This window comes from Haliotis cracherodii, unplaced genomic scaffold (genome assembly GCF_022045235.1).
Source record: "Haliotis cracherodii isolate W230 unplaced genomic scaffold, xgHalCrac1.p SCAF_25, whole genome shotgun sequence".
Lineage (NCBI taxonomy): Eukaryota > Metazoa > Mollusca > Gastropoda > Lepetellida > Haliotidae > Haliotis > Haliotis cracherodii.
Genome location: NW_027266281.1, coordinates 4,680,627 through 4,706,738, shown reverse-complemented (window position 1 = coordinate 4,706,738; position 26,112 = coordinate 4,680,627). Strand labels below are relative to the sequence as shown.

Below are 26,112 nucleotides of genomic sequence, written 5' to 3'. Positions count from 1 at the left end.
ATATAGCCTGCGCTAGTTTACGAAAGCACTATTATTTTTACGTAGTTTTTATTTCGTTTTTCTCGTAATTCAAGTGGCTAAAGTTGTTATAAATGGGAACTTATATACCTATATTATTTTTTTTATTCATAAATTTTCATTACTATGCACATTATACTATGGATATTATATTGGCGCTGAACACATCCAAATATCGCTAGTGTTAGAGTAGGTTACCCCGAACTCTATCCTTAGACCTTGGATCCCCTTTTCGATCAATCACCCCTTTACGATCATTATGGTTAGGTGCTATTATAGATTCTTTAGTGGCTCCTAATAGTTAAAAAGTAAAAAGGATGAAATGGTTTTGTGTCGAATACTTTGGCTACTGGAAACTGTCCAGGGCCCACTTGCACAAAGCGATCTTAGCGCTAAGACTATTGTAAGCCTATGCTAAAGTATTGGAGTTACAATCATCTTAGCGCTAAGATCGCTTTGTGCAAGTGGGCCCAGGGCCCGGTTCCTCAAAGCAATCTTTGCGCTAAGGTGATCGTTAGTCCCATACTTTAACATGGGCTTACGATCATCGTAGCGCTAAGATCGCTTTGTGCAAGTTGGCCCAGGGCCCGGTTCCTCAAAGCGATCTTTGCGCTAAGGTGATCGTTACTCCCATACTTTAACATGGGCTTACGATCATCGTAGCGCTAAGATCGCTTTGAGGAACCGGGCCCCTGGAACACTTTCACCGGCTACGTGTTTTCAGTACTGAGCCAAAAGCGAACTCACCGTTGTGTCGTCACTGGCCATGCTCATGCCTTCCTCGTTCCTTACTTTTGTCCACATCATCCTTACAGTGTTCCCTACCACACGTTTCTGTCACAAAAATCACCCGACGAATTATTAAATACCATGTCATTCATGCGCACTCGCGAGTTCGACGTCTGACGCCTGGAGCCGTTTTCAGTTCGCAGCATATCGGCTCATTCCTCACCACCCGGTATCTTGTAGATTACGTAAGGGCGCGAGTGTGCCAAATGGCATCGGGATCATTCGTAAGTGTCCGTAGACTAAAGTCACGAGACACCATGCCTACCCGTAACATTCGTAAGTGTCCGTCACCTGTTCGACCCTTTTCTTTCAGTTCCGTAAAGTCGTAGGCATGACTAGGTAACTTTGCACTTCGTTTGCAAGTTCGCGTCCGACGGATTCTCACAAAAACTGGTTGCTTGTCTTTGGAGACATGTGACCTACAGCAGACATCGTCCTCACGAGAAGTTGTGGTTCTGTATTCTAAAGGTGCTCCGGACCTTCACCTCAAAGAAATTACCAAATATGAACACGTATTTGACGTATGGCATCACATCGGTGACCAACTTTTACAAAATGGCGTGTTTACTGGCAACAGTACACGGGATTGGACGAGGAGACTTTCGTTGATTCAGAGATCATTTATACGTAAATATGACGTGTAAGTAATTAGAAACATTCTGTAAATCTGTGTACTGTTATTTATTGTTATATTTTTAATTGAAACCAACGGAAATAGTCAGATATTCCGATAAATACCATTGTCGTTTTGCGTGATTTTGCGTCAGTCATGGCGTCACACAGGACGGAAGCTTTGACAATTTCTGTTGAAAATATCAAATATTTGCAATGTATCTATTTTTAATTCCCTAATTCTTGCTACGATTCTCTTCCCATGCATATTCTGAAAATGTTGAGCCAATGGATTCAAAGAAAAGACAAATGGATAGCTCAAACTAGGAGACAATGCTACACTGTAAAATCGGAATTTTGCTTTGTTTACATTACAAAGAAGTGCAAAGCAGTTTTTCGATCACAGCGTTCGTTTTCTCACATAATTTATTTTGTTTGATTTCATCTGGACACTTTGTATTGGTGACAAACACGCTTTGTCATGTGATTCTAAAATGTATGAGGAATTCAAGGATGTATGTATCTCAGCTGAGTTTCAGAAAAAACGTGATGTTATTGGCGTCTCAATATCGGCACACGTGAAACGTGATTTTATAAACATTATCAACTATGGCGGAAAGTTCACTTCGGCGTTCGTATTTGCGTAATTTCCAAAACATTCTAAGCGATTCTAGGGTTATCGGCGACGTTTTGGAAAGATCATTGGTGATTTGATAAATTCCCATGATCACTAATATCGTATTTTTGTAATTCATTTCTCCGAGTAAATATCCGAAATTTAGATTTCAAAACATGCCGTAAATAATGCCGTGAGTGGTGATTTTTAATTAGGAAAAAACTCACTGTTCGTTATTATTTATATGGTAGCCATTAATTTTCACCTGAACTTCACATTATCAGTGCCTCAAAGGATCTAGCCGTATTTTATTTATTTAAGAAATAAGCGACGAGTTATCGTCCAATAAAACACTGCAGGGAGAATAAACGACGAGGGGCGCATTCCCCATTGTTCTTTGCGATGTATCACGTAGCTAACCTATATTTTAGATAAAAACTCTTTCAGATCAGATCAAAACACTGATCGATATTGCCACTGAAACTAGTCCTGTGTTAGGCCTTCACCAACCCATACTTGCCATAAATGGCGACTGTGCTTGTCGCAAGAGGCGACTAACGGGATCGGGTGGTCAGGCTGATTCATGTCATCGTATCCCAATTGCGTGGATCGATGCTCATGACGTTAATCACTGGTGTGTCTGGTCCAGACTCGATTATTTACAGACCGCAGTCATATAGCTCGAATATTGCTGAGTGCGGCGTTAAACAACCAACCAACCAACCAACTGCGTTGATCGATGCTCATGACGTCAATCACTGGTGTGTCTGGTCCAGACTCGATTATTTACAGACCGCCGTCATAATGCTGAGTGCGGCGTGAAACAAACAAACAAACCAAACGGGGAATGCTCTTAGTGGAATATATAAATTGTACATAATGAAGAAATAAGAATAAAGCATTTCAACCAGACCTTTCAACAACTTTAATATCTAGATGTCAAATTAAAATGAACAAAGGAACAAGACAATGGTAAACTACATGAACAAGTGTCACAACGCATAAAACGTTTGGCATTGCGCATTTAACATCAGACACATAGACACAGTACCTATTTCGGCCATATCATTTCGGAATTGTGTGACCAGAATATACATAGAGACAGTGCACGCTGAAATGAATTCCATTACTTGCCCGATGCACTTGAGGTCAATCACTGGATTGTCTGGTCCAGACTCGATTATTTACAGACCTCCGCCATATAGCTGGAATATTGCTGAGTGTGGCGTTTAACAACAAACAAACAAACAAACATTAGAAGTTGGTCAGATTGAGGTAAGGAAAATAGCGAAGTATTAATATTTCTGTATCAAGTGTCAATGCCCTAGATTAACTATTCTCCATTTCTAAACGAAAATGATTCCAATGCGCGTAAAAGGCAAAATAGCGGTAACAAATACAGGAATGGATTACAGAAATTCGGTGATGGCACTCACATAATTCAAAGGAAAGGCTTAAAGAGATTACACGTACGGTAAACTACGGTTATAACGAACACACTTATAACGAACTGACGGATATAACGAACTTACTTTTTGGGTCCCGACTATTTGCTTTAGTTATGCTGTATATATGCTTATAACGAACTACGGTTATAACGAACTAAAATTAGTAGTCCCTCTGAGTTCGTTATAACCGTACTTTACTGTACTTTAAGCGTTAATCTTATAGATGGCTATCCTAAAGTACCCTCCGCACAGCAAGCTGCTGTCGCCTGCACATGGCATGTTGCATTCCTCGTCAGGCCTCTTTGCGTACCCAGTTTTGATGATATCACCACAGAAGCACTGGTCGGCACTCTGTAATCAGATACACATAAAACACATCATGTGTTATCAAAAACAATGTTTGTCTGATTCAGCTTAGAGCATACATTCTCTCCACGTCACAGTATATTGCGACCAGCGTACTAGATTTATTTCTCAAACCAAAGTCACAGGTCACAAATCAGGCGTGGTTTGTTGTTTAACGCCGCACTCAGCAATATTCCAGCTTTATGACGGCGGTTTGTAAAATAATCGAGTCTGGGCCAGACATTCCGGTGAGTGACATCATGAGTACGATCCACGCATTTGGGATCGATAACATATCTCAACAAAGTCAGCGAGCCTGACCACCCGATCCCGTTAGTCGCCTTTTACGACAAGCATATTCTACCCCGGAACTTCACGGGGTTTCCAATACTAGTAGTGGGGAGTAACTCCTTATGGGACTACTTTGAAGAAAACATAGTTTTCGTTGACGCCGAGAATGCAACAAAATCAACCAAAATATAGTATGGGGCGAAATGTCAGATAAAAATGGATTTGCAGGCATAATGATACCATTAAGGCGGCCATCTTTGATTTCGAAACGGCAACACGAAAGACTGATAATTGCCTATTTCTAGTCATTTGAAATCCTATATATGACCATGATTAGTTGTCAAGAAAGTGGTATATTTGCTGATGTAAAGACCCAGTTAGTTTTTGGAGCAGCAGTTTTTATTTCTCACAGGTAAGTTGAATGAATAGTTTGAACCATACGATTGTTATAACATACAATAGCAAACGAACTCCAAGTAGATTTCAAGTGTTATTTAGCCATTAAGTAGATGCAGTATTAAGCACCAGTCAGTATCAAAATCAGATATGGTACTTTGATGAAGGAATGATAATACCTTCTTTAAAATGTTAATTTAAAAAAATATTGCAAACTGCATTGTATTATGAATGCTCATTAAGTAATACACATGTGCTTATTTTCAAATGATTTGGTGTATTTTTCATGAGAAGCACTTTTTGAGGAAGATACTACATTCTTGTCGCCATATCTTACTGGTTGTGTCAATGTGAAGCAATTGTAGATTTTCATGTGTCATCGGAAATCTCGGATATTTACGAACATTTATCATTTAGTTAATTATCACATCTTTATTTACTTTCAACGTCAGTTAAACACTGAAAGGTGTAGACCAAGTGTGAGCGACGAAGCATCAAAACTCCCAAGGTTCCAAGCTGAAACCTTTGATAAAAACAAAAATAAATTTCAGTCAGTCAGTAAACACTGCTGATGGATATTTTTGTCTCTAAGGCGAAACACTTTACAACTGTAGCTCAAATGTAGTTCTGGTTCTGGTTACATCATAACTGTTGTTGCAAACAGAATTACCATTGTTTAAATGCGTTGCCACACAGCATTGCTGAAGTCTGGAGTGGCAGTTGAAGAATAAACATTAGAAAATGAAAACTATCCCAATAAGAAAATTTGGATTTGAAATGATCGGAATAATATATTTGATGTCTAAATAAATTACAGAAAGGTAATTGATGTTCAATTTGAATGGAAGTCTATAGATTTTGTATTATTTTCATACATTCCCTACAATTGTTGGTAATATATCTCAAGCAGTAACTATGAAATATCATGTATTATAGGTATTCCTGATACACGACTGTCTCAATTCATTTAAGGAACCACTTCATACTCCACATATTGTTTTGAAAAGAAGAATATCCGAAACAAATCAAAGACAAAATGGTGGCCATTAAGGACTGCGACTGAGTTTGGTTTTACATCGATTTTATCAATATTCCAGCAATATCAACGGCGGGGGACACCAGAAATGGGCTTCACACATTGTACCGATGTCGGGATTCGAACCCGGATCTTCGGCGTGACGAGCGAACGCTTAAACCACTAGGCTACCCGACCGCCCCTGGCCATTAAGGAATTCAAGATAGCCGAAAACATGGAGAGAAAAATTGGTCCAAATGGATTTTTTTTACCTGTTGGTACGAAGAAGTGATTTAAAACCGAAAGTGAGACGAGCAAAAAAAGCACATACTTTACATGTCGACCTATACGGGTACTTTGGGTAACGACACGTGGCTAACGACACGTGGGAAACGACACGTGGGAAACGACAAGTGGGTAACGACACGTAGGTAACGATCCGGGGGAGAATAGTTCTTCATCAACCCATGCTTGCCGTCAGAGGCGACAAATGGGATCGGGTGGTCAGGCTCGCTGACTTGGTTGATGCATGTCATCGATCCCAATTGTGTGTATCGATGCTCATGATATCAATCACTGGATTGTCTGGTCCAGACTTGATTATTTACAGACCGCCGTCATATAGCTGGAATACTGCTGAGTGCCGCTTTAAAGAATAAAAAAACAAACAAACAAACAACATCAGTTAAAGTAGTTGTGTTTCCCCTACCTCAGTTAAAGTAGTTGTGTTTCCCTTACCTCAGTTAAAGTAGTTGTGTTTCACCTAACTCAGTTAAAGTAGTTGTGTTTCCCCTACCTCAGTTAAAGTAGTTGTGTTTCACCTACCTCAGTTAAAGTAGTTGTGTTTCCCTTACCTCAGTTAAAGTAGTTGTGTTTCACCTAACTCAGTTAAAGTAGTTGTGTTTCCCCTACCTCAGTTAAAGTAGTTGTGTTTCACCTACCTCAGTTAAAGTAGTTGTGTTTCCCTTACCTCAGTTAAAGTAGTTGTGTTTCCCCTACCTGAGTTAAAGTAGTTGTGTTTCCCCTACCTCAGTTAAAGTAGTTGTGTTTCCCCTACCTCAGTTAAAGTAGTTGTGTTTCCCTTACCTCAGTTAAAGTAGTTGTGTTTCACCTAACTCAGTTAAAGTAGTTGTGTTTCCCCTACCTCAGTTAAAGTAGTTGTGTTTCACCTACCTGAGTTAAAGTAGTTGTGTTTCCCCTACCTCAGTTAAAGTAGTTGTGTTTCCCCTACCTCAGTTAAAGTAGTTGTGTTTCCCCTACCTCAGTTAATGTAGTTCTGTTTCTCCTACCTCAGTTACAGTAGCTGTGTTTCCCCTACCTCAGTTAATGTAGTTGTGTTTCCCCTACCCCAGTTAAAGTAGTTGTGTTTCCATACCTCAGTTAAAGTAGTTGTGTTTCCCCTACCTCAGTTAAAGTAGTTGTGTTTCCCCTACCCAAGTTAATGTAGTTGTGTTTCCCCTACCTCAGTTAAAGAAGTTGTGTTTCCCCTACCTCAGTTAAAGTTGTTGTGTTTCCCCTACCTCAGTTAAAGTAGTTCTGTTTCCCCTACCCAAGTTAATGTAGTTGTGTTTCCCCTACCTCAGTTAAAGTAGTTGTGTTTCCATACCTCAGTTAAAGTAGTTGTGTTTCCCCTACCTCAGTTAAAGTAGTTGTGTTTCCCCTACCTCAGTTAAAGTAGGTGCGTTTCCCCTGCCTCAGTTAATGTAGTTGTGTTTCCCCTACCCCAGTTAAAGTAGTTGTGTTTCCATACCTCAGTTAAAGTAGTTGTGTTTCCCCTACCTCAGTTAAAGTAGTTGTGTTTCCCCTACCCAAGTTAATGTAGTTGTGTTTCCCCTACCTCAGTTAAAGTTGTTGTGTTTCCCCTACCTCAGTTAAAGTAGTTGTGTTTCCCCTACCTCAGTTAAAGTAGTTGTGTTTCCCTTACCTCAGTTAAAGTAGTTGTGTTTCCCTTACCTCATTTAAAGTAGTTGTGTTTCCCCTACCCCAGTTAAAGTAGTTGTGTTTCCCCTACCTCAGTCAATGTAGTTGTGTTTCCCCTACCTCAGTTAAAGTAGTTGTGTTTCGCCTATCTCAGTTAAAGTAGTTGTGTTTCCCCTACCTCAGTTAAAGTAGTTGTGTTTCCCCTACCTCAGTTAAAGTAGGTGCGTTTCCCCTGCCTCAGTTAAAGTAGTTGTGTTCCCCCTACCTCAGTTAAAGTAGTTGTGTTTCCCCTACCTCAGTTAAAGTAATTGTGTTTCCCCTACCTCAGTTAAAATAGTTGTGTTTCCCCTACCTCAGTTAAAGTAGTTGTGTTTCCCCTACCTCAGTTAAAGTAGTTGTGTTTCCCCTACCTCAGTTAAAGTAGGTGCGTTTCGTCTACCTCAGTTAAAGTAGTTGTGTTTCCCCTACCTCAGTTAAAGTAGTTGTGTTTCCCTTACCTCAGTTAAAGTAGTTGTGTTTCCCCTACCTCAGTTAAAGTAGTTGTGTTTCCCCTACCTCAGTTAAAGTAGTTGTGTTTCCCCTACCTCAGTTAAAGTAGGTGCGTTTCGTCTACCTCAGTTAAAGTAGTTGTGTTTCCCCTACCTCAGTTAAAGTAGTTGTGTTTCGTCTACCTCAGTTAAAGTAGTTGTGTTTCCCCTACCTCAGTTAAAGTTGTTGTGTTTCCCCTACCTCAGTTAAAGTAGTTGTGTTTCCCTTACCTCAGTTAATGTAGTTGTGTTTCGTCTACCTCAGTTAAAGTAGTTGTGTTTCCCCTACCTCAGTTAAAGTTGTTGTGTTTCACCTACCTCAGTTAAAGTAGTTGTGTTTCCCTTACCTCAGTTAAAGTAGTTGTGTTTCACCTAACTCAGTTAAAGTAGTTGTGTTTCCATACCTCAGTTAAAGTAGTTCTGTTTCCCCTACCCAAGTTAATGTAGTTGTGTTTCCCCTACCTCAGTTAAAGTAGTTGTGTTTCCCCTACCTCAGTTAAAGTAGTTGTGTTTCCCCTACCTCAGTTAAAGTTGTTGTGTTTCCCCTACCTCAGTTAAAGTAGTTGTGTTTCCCCTACCTCAGTTAAAGTAGTTGTGTTTCCCCTACCTCAGTTAAAGTAGGTGCGTTTCCCCTACCCCAGTTAAAGTAGTTGTGTTTCCCCTACCTCAGTTAAAGTAGTTGTGTTTCCCCTACCTCAGTTAAAGTAGGTGTGTTTCGTCTACCTCAGTTAAAGTAGTTGTGTTTCCCCTACCTCAGTTAAAGTTGTTGTGTTTCCCCTACCTCAGTTAAAGTAGTTGTGTTTCCCCTACCCCAGTTAAAGTAGTTGTGTTTCCCCTACCTCAGTCAATGTAGTTGTGTTTCCCCTACCTCAGTTAAAGTAGTTGTGTTTCGCCTATCTCAGTCAATGTAGTTGTGTTTCCCCTACCTCAGTTAAAGTTGTTGTGTTTCCCCTACCTCAGTTAAAGTAGTTGTGTTTCCCCTACCTCAGTTAAAGTAGTTGTGTTTCCCCTACCTCAGTTAATGTAGTTGTGTTTCCCCTACCTCAGTTAAAGTAGTTGTGTTTCGCCTATCTCAGTTAAAGTAGTTGTGTTTCCCCTACCTCAGTTACAGTAGTTGCTGTTGCCCTACCTCAGTTAATGTAGTTGTGTTTCCCCTACCTCAGTTAAAGTAGTTGTGTTTCGTCTACCTCAGTTAAAGTTGTTGTGTTTCCACTACCTCAGTTAAAGTAGTTGTGTTTCCCCTACCTCAGTTAAAGTAATTGTGTTTCCCCTACCTCAGTTAAAGTAGTTGTGTTTCCCCTACCTCAGTTAAAGTAGTTGTGTTTCGTCTACCTCAGTTAAAGTAGTTGTGTTTCCCCTACCTCAGTTAAAGTAGTTGTGTTTCCCCTACCTCAGTTAAAGTAGTTGTGTTTCCCCTACCTCAGTTAAAGTAGTTGTGTTTCGTCTACCTCAGTTAAAGTAGTTGTGTTTCGTCTACCTCAGTTAAAGTAGTTGTGTTTCCCCTACCTCAGTTAAAGTAGTTGTGTTTCGTCTACCCCAGTTAAAGTAGTTGTGTTTCCCCTACCCCAGTTAAAGTATGTGTGTTTCGTCTACCTCAGTTAAAGTTGTTGTGTTTCCCCTACCTCAGTTAAAGTAGTTGTGTTTCCCTTACCTCAGTTAAAGTAGTTGTGTTTCCCCTACCTCAGTTAAAGTAGTTGTGTTTCCCCTACCCCAGTTAAAGTAGTTGTGTTTCCCCTACCCCAGTTAAAGTATGTGTGTTTCGTCTACCTCAGTTAAAGTAGTTGTGTTTCCCCTACCTCAGTTAAAGTAGTTGTGTTTCGTCTACCTCAGTTAAAGTAGATGTGTTTCGTCTACCTCAGTTAATGTAGTTGTGTTTCCCCTACCTCAGTTAAAGTAGTTGTGTTTCGTCTACCTAAGTTAAAGTAGTTGTGTTTCCCCTACCTGAGTTAAAGTAGTTGTGTTTCCCCTACCTCAGTTAAAGTAGTTGTGTTTCCCCTACCTCAGTTAAAGTAGTTGTGTTTCGTCTACCTCAGTTACAGTAGTTGTGTTTCCCCGACCTGAGTTAAAGTAGTTGTGTTTCCCTTACCTCAGTTAAAGTAGTTGTGTTTCCCCTACCTCAGTTAAAGTAGGTGTGTTTCGTCTACCTCAGTTAAAGTAGTTGTGTTTCGTCTACCTCAGTTACAGTAGTTGTGTTTCCCCTACCTGAGTTAAAGTAGTTGTGTTTCCCTTACCTCAGTTAAAGTAGTTGTGTTTCCCCTACCTCAGTTAAAGTAGGTGCGTTTCCCCTACCTCAGTTAAAGTTGTTGTGTTTCCACTACCTCAGTTAAAGTAGTTGTGTTTCCCCTACCTCAGTTAAAGTTGTTGTGTTTCCCCTACCTCAGTTAAAGTAGTTGTGTTTCGTCTACCTCAGTTAAAGTAGTTGTGTTTCGTCTACCTCAGTTAAAGTAGTTGTGTTTCCCCTACCTCAGTTAAAGTATTTGTGTTTCCCCTACCTCAGTTAAAGTAGTTGTGTTTCCCCTACCTCAGTTAAAGTATGTGTGTTTCCCCTACCTCAGTTAAAGTAGTTGTGTTTCCCCTACCTCAGTTAAAGTTGTTGTGTTTCCCCTACCTCAGTTAAAGTAGTTGTGTTTCGTCTACCTCAGTTAAAGTTGTTGTGTTTCCCCTACCTCAGTTAAAGTAGTTGTGTTTCGTCTACCTCAGTTAAAGTAGTTGTGTTTCACCTACCTCAGTTAAAGTAGTTGTGTTTCCCCTACCTCAGTTAAAGTATTTGTGTTTCCCCTACCTCAGTTAAAGTAGTTGTGTTTCCCCTACCTGAGTTAAAGTAGGTGTGTTTCGTCTACCTCAGTTAAAGTAGGTGTGTTTCGTCTACCTCAGTTAAAGTAGTTGTGTTTCCCCTACCTCAGTTAAAGTAGTTGTTGTTCCCCTACCTCAGTTAAAGAAGTTGTGTTTCCCCTACCTCAGTTAAAGAAGTTGTGTTTCGTCTACCTCAGTTAAAGTATGTGTGTCTCCCCTGCCTCAGTTAAAGTATGTGTGTTTCGTCTACCTCAGTTAAAGTAGTTGTGTTTCCCCTACCTCAGTTAAAGTAGTTGTGTTTCGTCTACCTCAGTTAAAGTAGATGTGTTTCCCCTACCTCAGTTAAAATAGTTGTGTTTCCCCTACCTCAGTTAAAGTATTTGTGTTTCCCCTACCTCAGTTAAAGTAGTTGTGTTTCGTCTACCTCAGTTAAAGTAGTTGTGTTTCCCCTACCTCAGTTAATGTAGTTGTGTTTCCCCTACCTCAGTTAAAGTAGTTGTGTTTCCCCTACCTCAGTTAAAGTAGTTGTGTTTCGTCTACCTCAGTTAAAGTAGTTGTGTTTCCCCTATCTCAGTTAAAGTAGTTGTGTTTCGTCTACCTCAGTTAAAGTAGTTGTGTTTCCCCTACCTCAGTTAATGTAGTTGTGTTTCCCCTACCTCAGTTAAAGTAGTTGTGTTTCCCCTACCTCAGTTAAAGTATGTGTGTTTCGTCTACCTCAGTTAAAGTAGTTGTGTTTCCCCTACCTCAGTTAAAGTAGTTGTGTTTCGTCTACCCCAGTTTAAGTAGTTGTGTTTCCACTACCTCAGTTAAAGTAGATGTGTTTCGTCTACCTCAGTTAAAGTAGTTGTGTTTCCCCTACCTCAGTTACAGTATGTGTGTTTCGTCTACCTCAGTTAAAGTAGTTGTGTTTCGTCTACCTCAGTTAAAGTATGTGTGTTTCGTCTACCTCAGTTAAAGTAGTTGTGTTTCCCCTACCTCAGTTAAAGTAGTTGTGTTTTGTCTACCTCAGTTAAAGTAGATGTGTTTCCCCTACCTCAGTTAAAATAGTTGTGTTTCCCCTACCTCAGTTAAAGTAGTTGTGTTTCCCCTACCTCAGTTAAAGTAGTTGTGTTTCCCCTACCTCAGTTAAAGTAGTTGTGTTTCCCCTACCTCAGTTAAAGTAGTTGTGTTTCCCCTACCTCAGTTAAAGTAGTTGTGTTTCGACTACCTCAGTTAAAGTAGTTGTGTTTCCCCTACCTCAGTTAATGTAGTTGTGTTTCCCCTACCTCAGTTAAAGTAGTTGTGTTTCCCCTCCCTCAGTTAAAGTATGTGTGTTTCGTCTACCTCATTTAAAGTAGTTGTGTTTCCCCTACCTCAGTTACAGTATGTGTGTTTCGTCTACCTCAGTTAAAGTAGTTGTGTTTCCCCTACCTCAGTTAAAGTAGTTGTGTTTCCCCTACCTCAGTTAAAGTAGTTGTGTTTCTCCTACCTTAGTTACAGTAGTTGTGTTTCGTCTACCTCAGTTAAAGTATGTGTGTTTCCCCTGCCTCAGATATAGTATGTGTGTTTCGTCTACCTCAGTTAAAGTAGTTGTGTTTCCCCTACCTCAGTTAAAGTAGGTGTGTTTCGTCTACCTCAGTTAAAGTAGGTGCGTTTCCCCTACCTCAGTTAAAGTAGTTGTGTTTCCCTTACCTCATTTAAAGTAGTTGTGTTTCCCCTACCTCAGTTAAAGTAGTTGTGTTTCCCCTACCTCAGTTAAAGTAGTTGTGTTTCCCCTACCTCAGTTGAAGTAGTTGTGTTTCCCCTACCTCAGTTGAAGTAGTTGTGTTTCCCCTACCTCAGTTGAAGTAGTTGTGTTTCCCCTACCTCAGTTGAAGTAGTTGTGTTTCCCCTACCTCAGTTAAAGTAGTTGTGTTTCCCCTACCTCAGTTAAAGTAGTTGTGTTTCCCCTACCTCAGTTAAAGTTGTTGTGTTTCCCCTACCTCAGTTAAAGTAGTTGTGTTTCCCCTACCTCAGTTAATGTAGTTGTGTTTCCCCTACCTCAGTTAAAGTAGTTGTGTTTCCCCTACCTCAGTTAAAGTAGTTGTGTTTCCCCTACCTCAGTTAAAGTAGTTGTGTTTCCCCTACCTCAGTTAAATTAGTTGTGTTTCCCCTACCTCAGTTACAGTAGTTGCTGTTGCCCTACCTCAGTTAAAGTAGTTGTGTTTCCCCTACCTGAGTTAAAGTAGTTGTGTTTCCCCTACCTCAGTTAAAGTAGTTGTGTTTCACCTAACTCAGTTAAAGTAGGTGTGTTTCGTCTACCTCAGTTAAAGTAGTTGTGTTTCCCCTACCCCAGTTAAAGTAGTTGTGTTTCCCCTACCTCAGTTATAGTTGTTGTTGTTCCCCTACCTCAGTTAAAGTAGTTGTGTTTCGTCTACCTCAGTTAAAGTAGTTGTGTTTCCCCTACCTCAGTTAAAGTAGTTGTGTTTCCCCTACCTCAGTTAAAGTAGTTGTGTTTCCCCTACCTCAGTTAATGTAGTTGTGTTTCGTCTACCTCAGTTAAAGTAGTTGTGTTTCCATACCTCAGTTAAAGTAGTTCTGTTTCCCCTACCCAAGTTAAAGTAGTTGTGTTTCGTCTACCTCAGTTAAAGTAGTTGTGTTTCCCCTACCTCAGTTAAAGTAGTTGTGTTTCCCCTACCCCAGTTAATGTAGTTGTGTTTCCCCTACCTCAGTTAAAGTAGTTGTGTTTCCATACCTCAGTTAAAGTAGTTGTGTTTCCCCTACCCCAGTTAAAGTAGATGTGTTTCCCTTACCTCAGTTAAAGTAGTTGTGTTTCCCCTACCTCAGTTAAAGTAGTTGTGTTTCCCCTACCTCAGTTAAAGTAGTTGTGTTTCCCCTACCTCAGTTAAAGTTGTTGTGTTTCGTCTACCTCAGTTACAGTAGTTGTGTTTCCCCTACCTCAGTTAAAGTAGTTGTGTTTCCCCTACCTCAGTTAAAGTTGTTGTGTTTCCCCTACCTCAGTTAAAGTAGTTGTGTTTCCCCTACCTCAGTTAAAGTAGTTGTGTTTCCCCTACCTCAGTTAAAGTAGTTGTGTTTCCCTTACCTCAGTTAAAGTAGTTGTGTTTCCCCTACCTCAGTTAAAGTAGTTGTGTTTCGTCTACCTGAGTTAAAGTAGTTGTGTTTCGTCTACCTCAGTTAAAGTAGTTGTGTTTCCCCTACCTCAGTTAATGTAGTTGTGTTTCCCCTACCTCAGTTAAAGTAGTTGTGTTTCGTCTACCTCAGTTAAAGTAGTTGTGTTTCCCCTACCTCAGTGAATGTAGTTGTGTTTCCCCTACCTCAGTTAAAGTAGTTGTGTTTCCCCTACCTCAGTTAAAGTAGTTGTGTTTCCCCTACCTCAGTTACAGTAGTTGTGTTTCCACTACCTCAGTTAAAGTAGTTGTGTTTCCCTTACCTCATTTAAAGTAGTTGTGTTTCCCCTACCTCAGTTAAAGTAGTTGTGTTTCCCCTACCTCAGTTAAAGTAGTGGTGTTTCCCTTACCTCAGTTAAAGTAGTTGTGTTTCCCTTACCTCAGTTAAAGTAGTTGTGTTTCCCTTACCTCATTTAAAGTAGTTGTGTTTCCCCTACCTCAGTTAAAGTAGTTGTGTTTCCCCTACCTCAGTTACAGTAGTTGTGTTTCCCCTACCTCAGTTTAAGTAGTTGTGTTTCCCCTACCTCAGTTAAAGTAGTTGTGTTTCCCCTACCTCAGTTAAAGTTGTTGTGTTTCCACTACCTCAGTTAAAGTAGTTGTGTTTCCCCTACCTCAGTTTAAGTAGTTGTGTTTCCCCTACCTCAGTTAAAGTAGTTGTGTTTCCCCTACCTCAGTTAAAGTAGTTGTGTTTCCCCTACCTCAGTTAAAGTTGTTGTGTTTCCACTACCTCAGTTAAAGTAGTTGTGTTTCCCCTACCTCAGTTAAAGTAGTTGTGTTTCCCCTACCTCAGTTAAAGTTGTTGTGTTTCCACTACCTCAGTTAAAGTAGTTGTGTTTCGTCTACCTCAGTTAAAGTAGTTGTGTTTCCCCTACCTCAGTTAAAGTAGTTGTGTTTCGTCTACCTCAGTTAAAGTAGTTGTGTTTCGTCTACCTCAGTTAAAGTAGTTGTGTTTCCCCTACCTCAGTTAATGTAGTTGTGTTTCCCCTACCTCAGTTAAAGTAGTTGTGTTTCGTCTACCTCAGTTAAAGTAGTTGTGTTTCCCCTACCTCAGTTAATGTAGTTGTGTTTCCCCTACCTCAGTTAAAGTAGTTGTGTTTCGTCTACCTCAGTTAAAGTAGTTGTGTTTCGTCTACCTCAGTTAAAGTAGTTGTGTTTCGTCTACCTCAGTTAAAGTAGTTGTGTTTCCCCTACCTCAGTTAATGTAGTTGTGTTTCCCCTACCTCAGTTAAAGTAGTTGTGTTTCCCCTACCTCAGTTAATGTAGTTGTGTTTCCCTTACCTCAGTTAAAGTAGTTGTGTTTCCCTTACCTCATTTAAAGTAGTTGTGTTTCCCCTACCTCAGTTAAAGTAGTTGTGTTTCCCCTACCTCAGTTACAGTAGTTGTGTTTCCCCTACCTCAGTTAAAGTAGTTGTGTTTCGTCTACCTCAGTTAAAGTAGTTGTGTTTCCCCTACCCCAGTTAAAGTAGTTGTGTTTCGTCTACCTCAGTTAAAGTAGTTGTGTTTCCACTACCTCAGTTAAAGTAGTTGTGTTTCCCCTACCTCAGTTAAAGTAGTTGTGTTTCGTCTACCTCAGTTAAAGTAGTTGTGTTTCCCCTACCTCAGTTAAAGTAGTTGTGTTTCCACTACCTCAGTTAAAGTAGTTGTGTTTCCTCTACCTCAGTTAAAGTAGTTGTGTTTCCCCTACCTGAGTTAAAGTAGTTGTGTTTCGTCTACCTCAGTTAAAGTATTTGTGTTTCCACTACCTCAGTTAAAGTAGTTGTGTTTCCCCTACCTCAGTTAAAGTAGTTGTGTTTCGTCTACCTCAGTTAAAGTAGTTGTGTTTCCCCTACCTCAGTTACAGTAGTTGTGTTTCCACTACCTCAGTTAAAGTAGTTGTGTTTCCCCTACCTCAGTTAAAGTAGTTGTGTTTCCCCTACCTCAGTTAAAGTAGTTGTGTTTCCCTTACCTCAGTTAAAGTAGTTGTGTTTCGTCTACCTCAGTTAAAGTAGTTGTGTTTCCCCTACCTCAGTTACAGTAGTTGTGTTTCCACTACCTCAGTTAAAGTAGTTGTGTTTCCCCTACCTCAGTTAAAGTAGTTGTGTTTCCCCTACCTCAGTTAAAGTAGTTGTGTTTCCCTTACCTCAGTTAAAGTAGTTGTGTTTCCCCTACCTCAGTTAAAGTAGCTGTGTTTCGTCTACCTGAGTTAAAGTAGTTGTGTTTCGTCTACCTCAGTTAAAGTTGTTGTGTTTCCCCCACCTCAGTTAAAGTAGTTGTGTTTCCCCTACCTCAGTTAAAGTAGTTGTGTTTCCACTACCTCAGTTAAAGTAGTTGTGTTTCCCCTACCTCAGTTTAAGTAGTTGTGTTTCCCCTACCACAAATAAAGTAGTTGTGTTTCGCCTACCTCAGTTAATGTAGTTGTGTTTCCCCTACCTCAGTTACAGTAGTTGTGTTTCCCCTACCCCAGTTAAAGTAGTTGTGTTTCGCCTACCTCAGTTAAAGTAGTTGTGTTTCCCCTACCTCAGTTAAAGTAGTTGTGTTTCGTCTACCTCAGTTAAAGTAGTTGTGTTTCCCCTAACACAGTTAAATTAATTGTTTTTCCCCTACCTCAGTTAAAGTAGTTGTGTTTCGTCTACCTCAGTTAAAGTAGTTGTGTTTCCCCTACCCCAGTTAAAGTAGTTGTGTTTCGCCTACCTCAATTAAAGTAGTTGTGTTTCCCCTACCTCAGTTAAAGTAGTTGTGTTTCGTCTACCTCAGTTAAAGTAGTTGTGTTTCCCCTAACACAGTTAAATTAATTGTTTTTCCCCTACCTCAGTTAAAGTAGTTGTGTTTCGTCTACCTCAGTTAAAGTAGTTGTGTTTCCCCTACCTCTGTTAAAGTAGTTGTGTTTCCCCTACCTCAGTTTAAGTAGTTGTGTTTCGTCTACCTCAGTTAAAGTAGTTGTGTTTCCCCTACCTCAGTTAAAGTAGTTGTGTTTGGTCTACCTCAGTCAAAGTAGTTGTGTTTTCCCTACCTCAGTTAAAGTAGCTGTGTTTCCTCTACCTCAGTTAAAGTAATTGTTTTTCCCCTACCTCAGTTAAAGTAGTTGTGTTTCATCTACCTCAGTTAAAGTAGTTGTGTTTCCCCTACCTCAGTTTAAGTAGTTGTGTTTCCACTACCTCAGTTACAGTAGATGTGTTTCCCCTACCTCAGTTAAAGTAGTTGTGTTTCCCCTACCTCAGTTAAAGTAGTTGTGTTTCCCCTACCTCAGTTAAAGTAGTTGTGTTTCCCCTACCTCAGTTAAAGTAGTTGTGTTTCCCTTACCTCAGTTAATGTAGTTGTGTTTCCCCTACCTCAGTTAAAGTAGTTGTGTTTCCCCTACCTCAGTTAAAGTATGTGTGTTTCCCCTACCTCAGTTAAAGTAGTTGTGTTTCCCCTACCTCAGTTAAAGTAGTTGTGTTTCCCCTACCTCAGTTAAAGTAGTTGTGTTTCCCCTACCTCAGTTAAAGTAGTTGTGTTTCCCCTACCTCAGTTAAAGTAGTTGTGTTTCACCTACCTCAGTTAAAGTAGTTGTGTTTCCCCTACCTCAGTTAAAGTAGTTGTGTTTCCCCTACCTCAGTTAAAGTAGTTGTGTTTCACCTACCTCAGTTAAAGTAGTTGTGTTTCGTCTACCTCAGTTAAAGTAGTTGTGTTTCCCTACCTCAGTTAAAGTAGTTGTGTTTCCCCTACCTCAGTTAAAGTAGTTGTGTTTCGTCTACCCCAGTTAAAGTTGTTGTGTTTCCCTACCTCAGTTAAAGTAGTTGTGTTTCGTCTACCTCAGTTAAAGTAGTTGTGTTTCCCCTACCTAAGTTAAAGTAGTTGTGTTTCCCCTACCCCAGTTAAAGTAGTTGTGTTTCCCCTACCTCAGTTAAAGTAGTTGTGTTTCACCTACCTCAGTTAAAGTAGTTGTGTTTCCCCTACCTCAGTTAAAGTAGATGTGTTTCCCCTACCTCAGTTAAAGTAGTTGTGTTTCACCTACCTCAGTTAAAGTAGTTGTGTTTCGTCTACCTCAGTTAAAGTAGTTGTGTTTCCCCTACCTCAGTTAAAGTAGTTGTTTCGTCTACCTCAGTTAAAGTAGTTGTGTTTCGTCTACCTCAGTTAAAGTAGTTGTGTTTCGCCTACCTCAGTTAAAGTAGTTGTGTTTCCCCTACCTCAGTTAAAGAAGTTGTGTTTCCCCTACCTCAGTTAAAGTAGTTGTGTTTCGTCTACCTCAGTTAAAGTAGTTGTGTTTCCCCTACCCCAATTAAAGTAGTTGTGTTTCCCCTACCTCAGTTAAAGTAGTTGTGTTTCCCCTTTCCCAGTTAAAGTAGGTGCGTTTCTCCTACTTCAGTTATAGTTGTTGTGTTTCGCCGACCTCCGTTCCGCCCCGTGTAGATCCAGGGTAGAATAGGTCTTCAGCAACCCATGCTTGCCGTCAAAGGGGACCAATGGGATCGGGTGGTCATGTTCGCTGACTTGGTTGATGCATGTCATCGATCCCAATTGCGTGGATTGATGCTTATGATATCAATCACTGGATTGTGTGGTCCAGACTCGATTATTTACAGACTGTTGCCATGTAGCAATATTGCTGAGTGCGGCGTTAAACAACAAACCAACCAACCAACGCTAGAGCCATGAGTGGACTTTCCTTTGGGCATTTGGAGCTGCTCACAAGTTTCAAAATGTTAACCAACAAAATAACCAACCTACCTCAGTTCCAAAGTAGATGTACCCATGGCACTGTAGCCAGCAGTTTTCAGTTGTCACGTCTGTCACGTTGGTCACGTCGGAGAGTATTCTGCCCCAGTCGTCACGGTAGCATCCCAGGTATGATGCAATAACTGGATGGCAAAGTGTCTCAAGGCAGGCAATACATAGTCAGTGCTTAAGACGACTAGAATGTCGTTATAAACTGACGTCCAGAAGAAACTTTACCAGAGTTTGAAATCACTCTTGCTCAAAAACAACAAAACATACATGCATGAAGTAAAGTGTATTGAGAAGATCAATATATCAACATAATAGATACTGAAAATGACAATCATACTGCGACCGAGAATGACGTCTGAGCCCCCAAAGTTGGGTGTGGTACAAAACTCGAGCTTTCAGAATCATGGACAATAGGCAGAGTACATAAACAATCGCTTACGTTCAATAACAAGTTATTAGTAGCGTGTGTGACCACCAAATGCCTCAATACACGTAAAAACTCTTCGAAGCACGGAAAAAGTCAGTTGTCTGATGAGGTCGCGTGGGATTTGACACCATTCTTCTTGGAGGGCCAAGATCAGTTCTGCCGGTTGGCTAGAGAGTGTGGTCGTTGTCCAACACGACGATCCATCAAGTCCCAGAGGTGTTCTATGGGGGACATGTCGGGTGATCGTGCAGGCCACGGCAGGACGTTGACGCTGTTGGCTGCGAGGAAGTTAGTGACAATTCTGGCTGTATGGGCTCTAGTGTTGTCATACTGATAAATGACACCACGTGGCTGCTGTTGGAGAAATGGTAGGACAACTGGACAAAGAATGTTATCCATGTAACGCTGAGCTGTCAAGATTCCGTCAACGATGACCAGCGGTGTCCTCTCCTGCCCACAGATCCCTCCCCACACCATGACACTCCCTCCGCCATATGGTACGACCTCCTGCACGCAACAAGCCGCCGTTCGTTCACCCCTTCGGCGGTAAACACGTTGTCTTCCATCAGCCCTATACATACAGAATCGATTTTCGTCAGTGAAGACAACCCTCTGCCAGTCACGTCTTTGCCAACGTCGTACAGCGCGGGCCCATCTTAATCGCAGACGACGATGTTGCGCTGTCAATAGCTTTCCTCTGTTTGGTCTAAAAGCCCTGATTCCATGAGCCCTGAGTCTCCTGGCCACTGTATGTCGACTAACCCTGTGACCAAAGGCATTTGTCGCCGATGACGTCACTGTCAGGAAGCGATTTCGGAGGTGCAAGGTACTCAATTACCGGTCATGATGGGGCGTGGTCATCCTGGGTCTGCCTGTTCTTGGCCTGTCAGCGGTCCGCCCTGTCGGTCTGTAACGTTGCATCAAGTTGGTAACGTCGACACGGGAGCAGCCGAAGGTTGGAGCAATATTGGCGTGGGTGGCTCCCATCTGTATCATACCAAAGGCTCATTCACATTGTTCGACTGTGAGTCGTGGCATTTCTTTTGTGGTTTTTTTATCACTGTGGATGTCTGACTTACCGTTGCAATCGTTTTATACCCTTCCCCGCACGTGCATTTGCAGTTGTCCGTGGTGCACGTGTTTTTCACTTTTTTGCGTGTTATCTCGCAAACTTGTAACAGACGATTTACATTTTCTGAATACACGATTGTTGTATTTATATTATGTGTTTTAGAAAGACTACATCGAAAAAGAAAATCATACTTGTTCTGAAATTTATATTTTCAGTTGGTAAAGTTTCTTTTGGACGTCAGTTTTTTAATGCATCGAAAATTAAAAGAATGGCAGTATGACAACAACAGTGATGCACGGTAATGATAATCATGAAGGAAAACTGATTATCAAGTGAAACATTTGTTACACAAAATAATAAATATAGAGAGAATCTCACCCAAGTGTCTTTTGATATCAAATATATCAACACAAGTTGATAAATGTGGAAAAATTCCGAGGCTTGCAATTTGTAGACAGTAATTAGCAGTACTTTTTACTCTGAAGACACTGCTAACAGCTTCAGTAGCAGAACCATTAGTGATGTCATTTGATTGTGACGTCATGGTAACCAGTGACGTCACAATGGTCTGCAAAGCATTGTGATGTAATTTCATCGCAGCGATATCTACAGTGTAGATATCGCTTGATCTAATCCAAGCGATATCTCCTGTGGGAGCCAGTTTTGGATGATAAAATAGTTTAACAAACTATATACAATTGGTTGTTAAAACTATATAAGACTGTGAGATCCAATCATTTCTTGAAGAAACAACCCTGTTCCTTTGTCTGTCATTTGATGCATCTGTGATACCATTGTGTTGTTGTTGTTGTTTGTTTGTTTGTTGTTTAACGCCGCGCTCAGCATATTCCAGCTATATGACGACGGTCTGTAAATAATCGAGTCTGGACCAGACAATCCAGTGGTTAATATCATGAGCATCGACCCGCGCAATTGGGATACGAAGACATGTATCAACCAAGTCAGCGAGCCTGACATCCCATCCCGTTAGTCGCCTTTTACGGCAAGCATAGTCGCCTTTTATGGCAAGAATGCATATGGGTTGCTGAAGACCTATTCTACCCCGGATCATCACGGGTCGAATTTCTGTATGAATTGTATGAAATTAAATATAGGCAGTTCAGCATCAGAAATTTCAGAGTTACCTGGCGAGAGGATTAGGCGCCCATTGAAAACCCGCCCCCCGGGAGAAGCTGCGCCGAGATACCTTTCCTGATAATCTAACACAGGACAAGTACAGGAAGAAGATTTAGTTTCAATGCTGAGGACAAAAAAAAATAAAAAAAATGTGTATTTAGAAAGAGTAAAGCTTGTGAAATTGATATTAAATTGAAGTAACACACAAGCTTTTCATAGCCTTCCTGAGAATAGAATTCCTCAGCAATATTCTAGCCATATGACTGCGACCTTGAGTCAAGCATGGTCACCTTTTACGGCAAGCATGGGCTGCTGAAGACCTACTCTACCCCGGATCTTCACGGGTCTACTACAACTATGTCATGAACTCCTCACATAAAACACAAAGTATAATTACACATAGGAATGTATCACAAAATCAATGAAACTACAGAATCAACATCTGAAAATACTTAAACAATATTAAAAATGTGTTCTATTCAATTGTTTTAATTGCAGTCAACAGCAAAGGTTAGCAGCAGTAGAAGATAGCAGCAGTAGAAGATAGGATAAAAAAAGATAATAGCTTACTTGTTCTGAGATTAACCGTCCATAATTCATAGTCTCCATGCTCCTTTAGACACACACAATGCCGAGTTTTAGAAAACAAAAAGGCGCAAGAACTGACGTCTTTGCAGCAAATCGTAGCACACGTCGGCCTGTTGGTGACGTTAAAATGTACGTCATCTGGTAACCCCCAAGTATCCTTTGTTTTAATAAGAGTTCTTTGTACGACAGCGGCGTAACTCAGTCCCATAACACAGAGACCATAGGCTGAAACTAACCCCCAGTTGATCATTTCCTAGTTTGCTGCCGTCGTCTTGTTAAGCATAGCTTCATCCGAGGTTTTGAACGCACTATCCACGACTGTAACGCTATCTCTGTTATCACTACAAACAGAATCGATAAAGAACAATAAATATTAAACATACCGCTATAGTTTTTTGTTACCTTGATATAGGTAGGCCTTGTCATTAGGGTTGCAAATACAATCATCATTAATCCTTGTATATCTCCTTGTGGGATTGCATACACGATGATATATATATACAAAGATATTAAAACGCCATTGTAGCGGGTAAGCTGACGACTTGTAGCAGGTGAGTCATAATCGGCAATTGACGGGGCATAGAGTGTGTCCAACAGCTGTATCTGTTGACTTTGGTATTGGTTTCATGAGCCTGGTGTATCACGTGACAACGGTTGCTAAGGACGGCGTCATGCAGCACAAAGATGCACATCTGCAGCAGTTACAGGTCTCGGTATCAGCTCGCATGGCAACGGCATCATCAACTGCAACATCCCTATAAGAGAGAGAGAGAGAGAGAGAGAGAGAGAGAGAGAGAGAGAGAGAGAGAGAGAGAGAGAGAGAGAGAGAGAGAGTATGGTTTTAAGCCGCTTTTTAACAATATTCCAGTAATATCAAGGCGGTGGGCACCAGAAATGGGCTTCACACATTGTCGGGAATCGAACCCGAGTCCTCAGCGTGACGAGCGAACGCTTTAACCACTAGGCTATCCGACAGCCCCCACAGATTCAAGAATTCGTTGTTTAGAACTGAGTTCATATCCGAATAGTAACGTTTCTAAAATGTAGCCGTTTCTATGGAAATAGGACTAAATCTAACATCGGTATATTTGCCCAAGCACCAGCTCTAGGCACTAGGCTAAAACAAATCTGCACTTGTATACCGATCCGGAAGCTTAGATCTTTAACGCAAATTACTGTTTTTAGAAATGCACTTCATCGGCAGAAATAAGTGAGTGAGTGAGTGAGGTGGGTTTAACGCCGCTTTCAACAGTATACCAGTTATATCACGGCGTGTCAGCTTAATGTGGGAGGAAAGCCCGAAGTGATGCAGGTCTCAGACGTTTACCACTTCGGTGAAACCTACGAGCACGGGTATGGTGCTGACAAACCTAGAAACATAAACGGGGCGAACCGGAATTCGAACCCACAATCATAGGTATAGGTTTCTGACGTGCCCAAGGGAAGCAACTCTGCACAGCGAATCACTGCGCCTCAGACGACTGGGCCACACGAGCCCCCAATGACGTATGAAAGATTTCCCAGGTACACATTAGTGCATATACTTTTTCACCCTGTGATTAACATCTATTTCATTTGTCAACTTAAGATTAGTTTCCGTCATTTCCAGTTTACTTAACATCTCACTTACGACCTTCTCATATTGGAAAATTATTCCGATGTTAGAAATGAGTCTAATTTTTAACAACGGTTACAATTTAGAAATATTACTATTCGGAAATGAGTACAGTTCTAAACAAACGTAACTGTCGAACGGCACACAGTATTTGGATCAGCTCTTCGTCCAATATATTTGTGTATTGGATGTACAATGATGGCGACGTTGACTGGATTACATCTCCATGGTCTGGCAAAGTGCTCTGCTACAATTACCACAGCAACTGTCAGGAGAGCCTAAGCCATACCTCCTTGCTGCAGTGAGGTGGTACCGGGAACTCCGAGATGATTGGTTGGTTTGTTGTTTAACGCCGCACTCAGCAATATCCCAGCTATATGACGGCGGTAAATAATCGAGTCTGGACCAGACAATCCAGTGATTAATATCATGAGCATCGATCCACGCAATTGGGATCGATGACATGTATCAACCAGGTCAGCGAGCCTGACCACCCGATCCCGTTAGTCGCCTTTTACGGCAAGCATGGGTTGCTGAAGCCTGTCATCCGACAATGTTTACCGACAATGGTCAGGCATCGTTCATAGTGAGTGAGTATGGTTTTACGCCGCTTTTAGCAATATTCCAGCAATATCACGACGAGGGACGCCAGAAATGGGCTTCGCACATTGTACCCATGTCGGAATTCGAACCCGGGTCTTCGGCGTGACAAGCAAACGCTTAAATCACTAGGCTACCCGACCGCCCACTGCATCGTTGCTAACAATTCAAGGTATCAAGAGTAAATTAATACTCGGAAAATGTGAAAATGTTGTGATGTTTGTGTTGCCTAGGGACAGATATGTAACGGTTTAAATGAAATTGCCTCTGATTTAAATGCAGAAATGTTGTATTTCTTAAATCCAAACATATGCATTATATTCACATATATAACTTCATATTTGTAAAAGTCGGTATACATTATATTTTAATTATTGTATCATCCTTATACTAAACTAACCGTTAACTACCCGTGAACATCTGGAAATAATCTAGTCTGGACCAGACAATCACATGATTGACATCATGAGCATCGATCCACGCATTTGGGATCGATGACATGTATCAACCAGGTCAGCGAGCATGACCACCCGATCCCGTTAGTCGCCTCTTCCGACAAGCAGAGTCGCCTTTTTGTGAATTATGTTTCATTATACATGTGGATACTTTTTTTTTTTATTTGCAAAAACAAAAAATATGAGTTTTGAGCAAATGAACCTATTCTCGCCCATGAGCGAGATATATATTTTTAGCGCTATAAATGAGTTTAACTGTGTTAAATGAGTTGTATGATACTTGACGGCAGCTCTTTATGTATTTGCAAAACAAAAAAATGAGTTTTAAGCTAAGGAAATATCTCTCCCCCGCCCCCCCCCCCCCCCCCCCCCCCCCACCACACACACACACCAAACATAATTTAAATTTTGAGTTTTCGAAATATGTTTCCATACGTTTTCTTCCTTAGTATACACTCATAAAATAGCATTTTGTATTTAGTAAAAAATGGGTTTCGAGACATTTATACAATTTATTCACGCTCAAAGTGAAGATAACAATGAGATACTATGTAGTGAAACCCCATAATATACATAAACCATAACTATACGTCTGAAGTTAATGGTTACTCTGCACGGTGTGGAACCGATATCTGCACATTCCAATATACAGAGAGAGATAATTCCACCCATTAAATACTAATACTATGATAGGACACTAAACACCTTGAATCTGTATATTGGCTTTGTATAATTGTTTTCCAGTGAGTGAGTATGGTTTTACGCCGCTTTTAGCAATATTCAAACAATATCACGGCGGGGGACACCAGAAAATGGGCTTCACACATTGCACCCATGTCGGAATTCGAACCCGGGTCTTCGGCGTGACGAGCGAACGCTTTAACCATTAGGCTACCCGACCGCTCTTTTTTCAAGTATTCTACATCTAGTATTAGCAGTGAGTGAGTGTGGTTTTACGCCGCTTTTAGCAATACTCCAGCAATATCACGGCTGGGGGCGCAAGAAATGCGCTTCACACATTGTACCCAAGTCGGGAAACGAACCCGGGTCTTCGGCGTGACGAGCGAACGCTTTAACCACTAGGCTACCCGACCGCTCCTGTCACCTCGTGAGGCTTCCGGGTTCGAAATATAGGTCAACAGTAATCGAAATGGATCGAGTGGTCAGGCTCGCTGACTTGGTGAGTACCCACATGTCATCGTATCCCAATCACGAAATGCTCATGATGTCAAACACTGGATTGTCTGGTCCAGCCCTTATTATTTAGAGCCCGCAGTCATTTAGCGGGAACATTGCTGAGTGCGGCGTTAAACAACAAACAAACAAACGAACATGTGTTCGTTGCTGCAATTTGATGACCCAAATATGTAATTCGACGTCGCATCGATCCACAGAATTGGGATTGATGACATGCATCAACCAAGTCAGCGAGCCTGACCACCCGATCCCGTTAGTCGCCTTGTACGACAAGCACAGTCACCTTTTTAAGATTTGAACGTGTATATATCAGCAGGCAACAAGGACAGGATAAATTAGTACCAAGTACCTTTTAAGGCATTATTGATCTTTTCATATCGTGTGGCCTTTTGAGCTACATCAATGATGTAAATAACAGC

At 41.1% G+C, this 26,112-nt stretch overlaps 1 protein-coding gene across 1 annotated transcript in view; it reads right to left on the bottom strand.

Moving 5' to 3' along the window:
- Window positions 1-3,687: 3,687 nt before the first annotated feature.
- The window catches only part of LOC139472659 (uncharacterized), a 40,023-nt gene continuing 17,598 nt past the window's right edge, over window positions 3,688-26,112 (bottom strand). The window contains exon 6 of the mRNA XM_071255123.1: window positions 3,688-3,834. Within this exon, the coding sequence (XP_071111224.1) occupies window positions 3,688-3,834 (147 nt within the window). The remainder of the gene's footprint in view (window positions 3,835-26,112) is intronic.